Genomic DNA, 11,251 nt, shown 5'->3' on the forward strand with positions numbered 1-11,251 from the left:
AGTAACTCCAAGCATTTTAAAACACGTACCCAGAAGCCATTATTAACCTTATTTAACTAGTGTTTGTTCACTTTATGACTGTGATTGACTCCCCCTTACCATCAAATTCAAGGACTGTGTGGATATGTGGCAATCAGAAACTAGGTTCTGATGGATGTGGAAAGAAATCCAAAACCAGAGAAAGGATTTCCTAATTTCAACTAATCATTAATTTCCTTATTACCCAGAAGGTACAAGTTACCTCTCTATGTATCTTCTTAACGTAAACTATACAATCAAGCAAATCTGACCTCTAGGAGAATGCTAAGAATATGCTATTTCCTAACTAGGAATGTAATCCTTTCATAGGGACTAGTTGTTGTAAACAGGGACTTTTCTTTTTTTATGACACAAAGAGTCAAGACCTCAGTTTTACATTTCATATTTAAAACTGTACTCCAAGTAGAAATGTGGGGCTTAGTTTTCTCAGTGGAAAACAACCATCCTACTAGATTTTCTAAAAGTTAATTTAAACACAACGATTTTAGAGGAAAACAATATTTATTGTATGAAAGATTTAGAGTTATTAATCACAGACACAAACCAAAACTAAGACTACTAAAGTTGACCATAATATTGACAAGTCAGTCATATCAACCTGGTAAGGAAATACCAGCTAAAGCTAATGAAGATGAGTTACTTTAAATTCCTAAGAAAAATACAATAATTCCGACACCATTAAGTAATAACTAGAACCTTTCAAACAATAGAGGAAATAGAAACATCAGTATAAACAACTTAATTCGAAGGCAAAGAAATGTAAGTGTGCTGCAACCCGATGTGTCACAGAACACTGGTAGTGTCTTAGATCAGAGACGGTCACCACCATCTGGCAACTCCAATGATGAGGCCATCCAACTCCTGGCTAGAATTAAACTACACAATGTGACTCTGCCTACCAGGAGAACAGACTAATCAAAACATTTTAACTTCCTGATGCAAATTATACAATCAAACCAGATAATCTTGGTTGGGGTCAATTTTCTATCACACTATATCAACATTCAGAGGGGTCAATTTTCCGTTTTATAACACTACATCAAAATAGAAAATTCACAGCGCCTTTTGAAAGCTCCACATTGAGAGAAATAAAAGTCAAAAGGAACACAATATTGCTTAATTTACAATTTACTAGCTCTTCCAGTGTTTGAGAGTGATACAGGGGTTTCAATGATCTAACGTGAATGGGACAGAAGGTGGACTTATAACATATTGAACAAATGTCTTGATTGAATCAGACTATTGGTGTAGTTTTTTTATCTATCCGTAAGTAATGTTAGGCAGTCTTCCATCCAGGCAATCTTGTAGTTCACAGGGGGTAATGTAAATGTCCTAAAATTAAAGAAAAAAAAGTTAATTTACTTGTAACCCAAATTTCAGTATCTGCATTTGCTTGCACACATTCTAATCTATTCTGCTAATGAAGAACCTTCATGTGTTCCCAGTCAGTGGCTCAATTAAAACGTGAAAGGCGCCCTAGGGATTAATTCAGCCAGCAACAGTTTTCACGTTTTACCATTCAAATACTAAAGTTATTAAAACACGTTTCCCCAAAATCTGGTTCCTGGTTAGGCTAGATGAGTTTATGGATCTATGAATAGTCCACCAGAGGACTATGGTCAATGAGAACTCGGGAAAAGACTAGGGAAAATGCCAGTATTGGTCAAGAGCAGAGTATACTTGCCAGGGAACCTCACAAGTAAGGTCACTATTGGGCTTCTTCATTTCTCCTCATTCTAGGTCCAAATTTGTTAGAAAGGGGACCACTTAGGATCTTTAGGCTGATATGTAGGTAAACCCAGAAAACCTCTTCTGTCCTTCTTGGCCATGCCTTGTATTTAAAGACCTGATCTGCCCATGCAGGGCTAACACAGTACCAACAAGATTTGAATGCTCTGCTAGATAAGACCTTCTTGGCAAACTCAGTCCATCTCTCACACACACAGGCTGGAGGAAACACCAGGACTGACAGACCTGAGGACCACAATGAACGTACCTTAACGTTGGAGAGGAGTAAGCCCGTGACCTGATGGTTACACTATCTCATACTGGTTATTTGTTATGGCACGAGAGAGGCAGTAGGCTAGAAAGATTCCAATAAGCTGGAAATAAAATACAGACAAAATTAAATACATACACAAGAGCTTAAAGAACTCAGAATGGAAGTACAATCTCCTTTTACTTCTAATTCACTAATAATTTCCTTCCTTAGGTTTTTCTAGACAGTTATGTCTGATACTCTGCAGCACCTGGATCACCTTCCAAAAATATAAGTGAAGTTGCACTGCTACTGTGACCCTGAATTTCACAATGGAAATGCTGTGTAATACCTGTGCTGTCCGACACAATAGCCACCAGCCACATGTGGCTTTGGAGAACTTCAGATGGGGCTAGAGTAACCCAATTTTTTATTTTATTTACTAATTAGAACCTTTCAAAGGTGGCTAGTGGCTATTTTATTAGTGTAGATTCAGACATAGCCATGCCTGCTGCTTTAGAAATATATTAAGATTAGACTTCCAAAATCAATTACACAGGTCAAAATGAAGTATGTTGATGCTTTTGGTCTTATCTCCACAACGTTTAATACAGGAAAACCCCACATTCCCTACAAAAAATTTAGAGCCACAATACAAATTTTCCACGCTACAGTGAGAAGCAGCACAACTCAGGAAATAATATGTGACCCACAACACAGCATCTACCCAAAATAACAGGCACATATTGACTGCGGGGTTGTACGCTCTAAATTTTAATAGGTTGGAACTTACATGCAACTCATCAGGCAGTTGCAGCCCAGGAAAGAAAGATCCTAATAATGTTTTGGAATCTTGACTGACTGTAGAGCAAAACAAGGTTCCCATCTATCTCACATTTTATTTAATTAATGAACTATGACGTTGGAAAGGTGCCACACTTAAGAGGGCACTAGGCCTTTCCACCATTAAGTGCTTTCAAAAGACATGTAGTGCTAGGAGTTAATTCTAAGCCCTGCTTTTTGTAGTTTCAAGGCATTATTGGCCATAGCAAAAAGAGCAGGGATGATGGAAATAAAAATTTAAACTCCGCAGTCGTCAAAAAATTGGAATGAAAATAGCAAAATATCCCCTCCTCCCAAATGAAAGAAAGCTAAATAAAGACCCAATCACAAACGATTGACTACATGTGTTTCATATACAAAACTATTTCTACACTGTGATGAGCAGCTGAGGGTTTGGTGAAAATGTGACTTCTCTGAAAATGCCCTCGCTATCCAGGTCCCTGAGGCAAAAACCTGAGGCCTTCAAAGTGGAAATCTTCTGGCTGACACCTACAGGAGGGATGAAACACTTCCTAACTACAAGGACGTACCTGGAAGCAAGCAACTCCAAAGGAAATTCCTGCAACGACTCCCATTTCTGACTCTATAATGGTCATCACCTTTATAAAACAACCCTAATGGGAGGGAAAAAACATCTAAGCACAGCACAAGCAATAATAAACACTTTGATCATACATCTCTGCAGAAAGACGAGCTTGGGCTACCACAGCCTTTGACTGTCATTTTATTAAAATGTGCTCTTTCATATAACAAATCCTGTCTCCTCTGAAGCACGATGCTCTCAACAGAAGTTTGAGGAACAGAAGTTCCACCTTTCGGACTACGCTTTTAAAGGTGTTACCCGCTAGTTGTACGAACTCAAGTCACAAAGTTTCTGAGATTCAGTCTCCTCATTTATTCAATGAGAATAACACCTGCCCTGCCTATTGAGGATTATGTGTATTGTGAGTAAAAATTAAAAATTAAGCGCATTCTGTATTCAGTTAATATTTTCAAATAAATTCCAAAGGCCCCTTACTTCATTGTTGACTTTATCTGCATCTCTCTGAGGAGAGCAATCTTCGAGTTTACAGCAGCTCTTGGGAAATCCTTTTTCTGAGTAATAACTAGTATCCTCCCAATCTCTAAAGTTGGTGACACCACAACAGTGCAACTGGAAAAAAACCAACAAAAGCATTTATAGTTCATATTACAACTTTGTAGTCAAACATTTAACTTACCATCTTAGATTACAATTTGTGCTCAGAAGAACACTCATTATACTCAATGATCTCTATCCTAATATTTTAAAGTGTCCGTCCTCAATTGGCACTATAATTCAAGAGATTAGCACTTGTTTCCAATACCAAGTGTGACATTTTTGGACTGGCCTTACTTTCCTGCTATAGTCGGTACTAACAGTACTTGGTCCATGATGTAAGTGGGGAGTGAAGAGAAGAGGTGTACATCCTAATCGAGAAAATGGAAATATGTCACCTAGCATCATCCCACACTTCTTTCCAGGGACATATCTCCATTTTCTCCTAATCTAAGATTATAATGAGAATATAATACAAGTGGACAACATCTAGTAGCCAGGGCCCTATCCTCTTCTCTGAGGTGACAGGGAATGTGTTCCCCTCTTAAGAAGCCACCACCTATGACCACTTACCGTATTTTGAATCTTGTCTACTGCATCGCTTCTATAATCTCCCGTAGCATTATATTGTTTTAAAGCTTTCTCATAATTATTCTTAAAGCTGTTCTTTATCTACAGCAAAGAAACACAATGCCGGTAAACAAAGATCCTAGATTCTTTTGGTTTCTAGGTCAAAGAAGAAATTCCCACTTCTAACCAATGGTCCTAATCTTTGACAGCAGCAACATGTATGGTAATTAACTTCTATGGTCCAGTCTTGTCCTCAGAGGGATGTAGTTTAGCTGAGGGGACTACTAAGCAAAACATTACAGTAAAAGATGACACCCACTACAAGTTCAGGGTGTCATGGGAACATGTATTTATTCGAGTGGCAGCTGTCTACTGCTATTCCCCCACTTTAAACTGAGTAGGAATTTGATGTCTCTGGAATTTTTAAGCTACAAAACCTGACTTTAGGAGACTGCACTTCCACTTTTAAAACACTCTCATTGAGGAGCCTTCACTACTTACTGATTTCCTAACCCCAGATGGAACCCTCATTTCTTCCTCAATAGTAAGGCTTTGATGATTTGCATTAAGTATATCTGATCTTTTCAAAATGTATGGCATTAAGTGGAGAAGGTATCAATTTTGTGCTTTAAATATTTTCCTATTAGTAAAGTTATACACTGCACTATCTCCACTTTAACACGTACTTATACACAGGAAAAGACCGGAAATACATACAATTACAGGTACCTTTAATTTTCTTCTGTTGCTTGTCAGTCTTTACAATTTTCTAAACTTTCTTTTATATTAAAAGTAGGCTAGAATTTTTAGCAGAAAGCCATTATTGTCAGCTACAGGTTGAAAAGTAAGCCTTAAACACAGCTATCAAGTGATTTTTAAACTAGTAAAAGTTGTCTTTAACTCTGTTACTTAAATTAATCCATTTTTATCTCTTACAGTCTAAATTTTAACATATTAAAGTTCCCAAACTCAGACTTACCTCATGTCTGAAAACAAATCCTACGATGGCAGCGACCAGTTCAACCAAAAAAATGAGAGTCAGAAACATTGCATACTGCGGGATAAAAAGAAAGTCCATGTCAGCATAAATAAGATACATCACAGCTGCAAAGGGAGTCAAAGAAAAAAATGGTCTGCTCAATCAGTTCAGCATGTTTTTATTGAAAAGGGCAGGGAAAACACAACAGAAGTGGGAATTGGCAGCTGAACTGTTACTTGGTAAGTTTTCATATGGCACAGGAAAAATCGTAAAGGGCCACGGCCGGTTCCAAGAACAAAGCCTACAACATATAAGGCTTTTCAAAAACCAAGAATCAATTCCAAGGAAAACAATAACTCACCAGTTTTAGCATCCATGCAGAAGCTCGGCAGGTAGCAAAACAGCCAAAGGTGCCCAAAAGAATAATGACAGTGCCAGTGCCAACGAGCACGAAGGGGACATTGGTGGCCTTCTCATTTAAAAGGGAAAAATAATTCTCCAGGCTCACCTTGCCCCAAATGCCAACGGCAAGAAGGATAACACCAGTGATCTATGTGGAAAATCAGAAGAGAAAGTTACACGCTGTATACAGCAGCACATTCAAACCACAAACCACTAAGCATTTAAGAAACAGTAGATGTGAGAACTGATTGAACAGTCTGTGGCCACAGAGCTGTGGCTGGGATAGGCAGACAAGGGAGGGCAGTAGAAGGAGGGTAGGAAGGGGATCCGCACACAAGGACAAGCCTCGATAAGGCCACACGCTGGATCACTAGGTAGCCCAGGGAGCCAGGGCAAAACTCGGGGACAGCCAGAGAAGGCATCTTAACAAAGTTCTTAAATTGCATCTGTTTTTTGTGTAAACACAAGCCCATGGCATATTTGCCCTAGGATCAAAACTTCCTTAACTGTTTACTCGCGCCTTAGGAAGAAAACCTTCCTGGAGGGGAAAAAAAGTATTTCTATGAGTTGCAGAAACTCGCCCCCCCCCCCCCCCCCCCCCCCCCCCCCGCCAGTTCTGAGAATGAGCACAGGGTACAAAGGCAATGGTACACAAAAGCAAGCCCTAGGACAGATTGGCGGGAGTGGAGCCACTACCATACTTACCTGAGAAATACTCCTCTCGTATGAAGCAGTGAAAAGAAAGAGACTATTATGCAAGCGAGGCCTCAGAGGGGCCGGCAAGCTTCGCCTCTCCAACGTCTGGGGACACCCCGCGTGCTCAGGGGGGTTAACTCCCTTCCTCGCCTCCCGCATCGAATTCGAACGCTAGGCACATCTGGGTCCCAGCTCAGCCTATCGGCTGCCGTCGTACAACACCCGGACCCCGGCGGCGCGAAACGCCTGAGCTCGAGCTCGAGCTCGGGCCCCAGCAACTTGTCGCCAGCGCCGGGGTCCCAGCAGCGACGGCCGCCCAAAACCCAGCTGTGCCTCCCTCCCCAACCCCGACCTGAGCTCCCCCGGCTCAGGGTCACACCCCCTCACTACAGCCTGGGATCCCTTCCCGCCCCTGGGGGCCTCCATCTCTCACCCAGAAGATGAAAGTGTAGATCAAAAGGACGCTCTTGAAACAAGTGATGACTGGTTTAGTCTGCAGCCTCCGAGACGGGGACGCCATGACTAGCCCAGACCCTGCCCCGCCGCACCAGGCGATCGGAACCGAGCGAGCGAGACGTGGAGGCCCCGCGTCTCCCCGGAAACTGCCGAAAACTTACGAGCGGATACAACTGAGAAGAGCCGGAAACACTGGACAATTTTCTAGAGGGTAAAGTCTGGGAGGCCGTCCGGAAAGTGACGACAATTTCCGAGCGCCCCCTGCCGAGGGTTACCGAAAACTATATACAAAGGTTCTAGTGTCGGAAATTTCTTAGATCTTCAAGTGGAGCTTTTTTCATGTTTTCTCTCAAAGAATCTTTCCTGCCCCCCCACCCCTCCCCCTCCCTTATTACTTTATCATATTGTTTCTATCACCAGCAGCGCCAGCAGCGCTGTGAGATTCGGCCACTCCGGCCCCTGGTACCCTAGAGAGAAGGAAAGGAATGAAAAGAGGTTAAAAGTGAACTAAGACTATTTTATTACATGGCAAAGACGCACAAGAAATATACTTGCAAAGAGAAACAAAGCAGATTGCAAAACGATACGTACAGTTACATGTTTTTAAACAAAAACTGAAAAGTGAAATTTACCTGAGTGGTGGAATTAGGCTGATTTTTTTTCAACTTGTTTTGTGATTTTCAGTTTTTGAACATTGTTTTCTATGGCGAGGAGGGGGTATAAGAATGAATGGATTGTGGGAAATAATCACTTGTTGAAAGAATTCCAAGTATGAAAGGTTGATAATGAATTTTAGAATTTCCCTATAGGAGTTTGCAAACCTCAATCATCCTGCTCCTCCCTTATCCTCTAAGTAACTGGAAAGTTGAGGAAAAGTGTTTCAAAATAATAAAGGCTGAAATTAAGTTCAGTTAGCTACAAACTTTTTGAAAGGGAAGGTGCTACGGAGAATGCCAGGCAAATGTGACCCCCTTTTAAATGTTAAAACTGAAAGGCACTGTATATTCCAGCCCCCTGGTTCTTCAGATCAAGAACCAGCTGATCACAAAGGCTGAAATCTAAGATCACACAGCTAATAGCAAAGCCAAAGCTAGAGATTACTGTGCTTTCCAACCCCCTCCTCTGCTATACAAGCTGCATATGGTATTTGGTTGTGAGGGGTATCTGCCCATCCCCAGGAAATTCTCCCAGCTGCTTATATCCTCCTAGAACCCAAGACAGTGTTTTCTAAGGAGAGTTTATAATTGGACATTCCTAGTAAATTATAGATGGCATTTAAAGTATGGAAGTGTATTTTTTCCTATTAAATCATGTATGTAGGTAGCTCCATGTTTCCATGTTGTGTATCGTGAACAGTTTGGTCTATATTGTTACAGCACAGAGTATGTATTAAGATCTGGTTTCTCAACTAAAGCGTAAGTTCTTTGAGGGCGGACACTGAGTGTCGAGTGTGTGTTATTTCTAGAGGGATGGGATTATAGGACAATATCAGCTCCCCCTCCAACCCATCACATCATCACTGACACAAGCTTAACATCACAAAGGGGCATTTACTGTACTGCTGTTGAAAAAGTCCTGCATAGTGAAGGAGAGGTGGATGCCCAAACATTTTTGCTTGAAATCGTGCTTTAAACATATACCACAGAACCAGAAAACAGGAAAGTTCCATTGACTTGGTCACACAGAGCTTCCCTGTGCTTCAAATATTGACCTAGGACCAGCTCCTATAGCATCATGCCAGGTGTCTGAGGTCCAAGAGAAGCAACTACTAGGGAATGAATTATTGCACTGCCAGGCTTTATACTAAAATTTCATCCTAAAACTAGAAAAGCCTAACACATAAATACATAGAGTGAATGGGTAAATGAGACATCTATACACCTATAAACACTGAGGCAAGGCCGTCAGGAAATATAGCAGACATCAACTTTTCATGTACCACATATGCCATAGATACAGGAAATGAGGCTGAGGAGGGCTCTAAGTATATGCAAAGCTTTCTCCCTAGGCTCAGTAACACTATCTTAGGGGTTCTAGGATTAAAAACAAGCAAGTATCAAGGGAAGTCTTGTTAACTCCTTGTCATCTGTAAATGGAAGTTTCCTCTGAAGCTTAGGTTTCTACCATACCCTGTAAGGGACTTTCATTGTGAGCCTGAAAGCAAATAAATATTTCTGTGGCTGAAGGTAAAAAAGTAGTCAAAGCAAAAGCTACATCTTATTTCCAAGAATGTGTTGATTTTCCTCCTCTCCCTTCCTCTGCCACTCACAACGCTGCTTTGTTCGAACAGCATTCAGTGCCAAATTAAACCAGAAGCTGACATGGAATTTAATATTCCTATGGCCACAACACCTTGCACCACTGCTCCCACCCTGCTCCACCTCCCTTACCCCCTTGCCATGCCACCAAACCCAGAACTTCAGTTTAGTTCAAATTTAGGCCTGGGTCTGGGTCCAAACCCAGACGAAAGGGGCACCTAATCCCATCTACAGCAATGTAAGAAGTAATTCTCTAGGTAATAAGATAAATTTATTCTTTAAAGTATTAATAATGCCTGTAAGATTGAGTATTGACTATTTACCAACGACTGTTGCTAAGCACTAGACATGTTACCTCATGCATACATCACAAAAGCCCTTATTGTGAGGTCGAGACTACTACCACCCACATTTTACAGACGAGGAAACAGGTTCAGAGAGGCTCAGTAACTTGCTTAGGACTAAGCCCTGCCAAATTCTGTTTCCCTCATCAGAAATGGGGCCCACTCCGTGATGAGACGTGACTGCCATTGTACAAACAGCTGTCTCTCTCCCCTGGGAATAACCTGAGCAAAGACTGGGGTACTCAGACAGTTAGCCACAAGCAAGAGCTCTTCGGACCCCCTAAAGCACAAGAACCTCAATTTCCCCAGTTCTGCCTTGTACTTGGGGGTTTTTGTTGAGTTTTACTTTTCCCTTCACTCCATTTAGGAAGTAGATCTAGGAAGTAACCTTGCCCATCCCAGAGTGGCAAGGTAGAGAGTTCAATACTTTGTCTGGTTCAACCCCTTAATTTCTCTCTCTTTCTGAGCATGAAAACACACGTTCGATGCTGAAAATGCAGAAAAAAAGGAAAATACTTTCCTTAAGTATCACTACTGCTTGTTCTACATTCACTATTTCGTAGGGATTTCTGTCCCTTCCCTATTAACTTCCTATACCCTTCAAGATCAGGTTTAAATGTTTTTCTTTAGCATTTAAACTGTACTTCCCCCAGCAAATATGATACCAACTTATTTCCTACTGCTTTTCCAACATGAATGTTCTGTTCCACAATAGGCCAGTATGATTATCTTCCCAATAAACAAGATCTGTTCCCTACTCCCTTCCCACTCTCCACCCTCACTCAAAATTCCTGGCCCCTCCTTAAGGTTCAGTTCAACCCCAACTCAATGAGAGCGTCCTCACCCCCCACCCCCGCACCCACCACGCACACACCTCTTTCTCTAACGTCAGTGCTCATACTCTAACCAGTCACATTAACTCAGACCCTTAGTCAATTACTACGGTACCTGCTTTCTTCTCTACTTACCTGTCTATGTCCTGCTGTCTACATGTTCAGAAACTACTGAAGAGCTAGTTGGCAGGGCTCCTGCACCCCCTTTTATACTCTCCTGAATACCCTAGGACACAATGCTCAATTGATGAGCTCATTTGGTGCTCAGCCAATCCCTGTTGAGCTCGCTGGTCATAGCTGGTCTCTGAAGCTAACTACTTAGTAGTGACTCAAGGTTTGATTAATTAAATTAAATAAAAAACCAAATGTTTAAGCCATCCCAGTATTACATTGTCATAGAACAGAGAAATTAAGTTGAGCCCCTGGATAATGTCTTGGGACATTACTATTCCCTGTCTTAGGAACCAGTAAAAAGATATCAACCATTTCACTCAGAATATATCTTATCTCTTATTCACATAATGACCTTACTATTTTCATTTTCTAATACCTTTTCTAGAATCCCTTCAATTACCTTTGGCTAAGTGCCTATCATACAATTTAAAAGCACCTCCTACTTATTTTCTTAAAACCTTATATTTTACATTACAGCTATCAGATAAACATCATTTACACAGGTAATTCAAATGTACAGTTTTAAAGATTAGTTTTCTGAATAGGAGTATCTTTTTATTCCTCTTGTCTCTTATGTATTCTCATTATTCCTTCTCTGAAA

At 41.0% G+C, this 11,251-nt stretch overlaps 1 protein-coding gene across 3 annotated transcripts; it reads right to left on the reverse strand.

The window, feature by feature from the left end:
* Window positions 1–521: 521 nt before the first annotated feature.
* TSPAN6 (tetraspanin 6) lies at window positions 522–10,725 on the reverse strand. Of its 3 annotated transcripts, none has more exons than XM_001492337.7 (9): window positions 10,612–10,725; window positions 7,019–7,508; window positions 5,849–6,037; window positions 5,488–5,562; window positions 4,512–4,610; window positions 3,879–4,013; window positions 3,391–3,474; window positions 2,036–2,141; window positions 522–1,371 (listed from the first exon to the last, which is right to left on the reverse strand). In XM_001492337.7, exons 2-8 carry the CDS (start codon window positions 7,103–7,105, stop codon window positions 2,073–2,075), a joined length of 738 nt encoding a protein of 245 aa, XP_001492387.1. In that variant the 5' UTR covers window positions 7,106–7,508; window positions 10,612–10,725; the 3' UTR covers window positions 522–1,371; window positions 2,036–2,072. The 3 variants fall into 3 exon arrangements, with proteins under 3 accessions (XP_001492387.1, XP_005614386.1, XP_070114147.1); XM_005614329.4 differs by having other exon boundaries at window positions 7,203–7,508; window positions 10,612–10,703; XM_070258046.1 differs by having other exon boundaries at window positions 6,595–7,508; window positions 10,612–10,654.
* Window positions 10,726–11,251: the final 526 nt, after the last annotated feature.

This window comes from Equus caballus, chromosome X (assembly GCF_041296265.1).
Source record: "Equus caballus isolate H_3958 breed thoroughbred chromosome X, TB-T2T, whole genome shotgun sequence".
Lineage (NCBI taxonomy): Eukaryota > Metazoa > Chordata > Mammalia > Perissodactyla > Equidae > Equus > Equus caballus.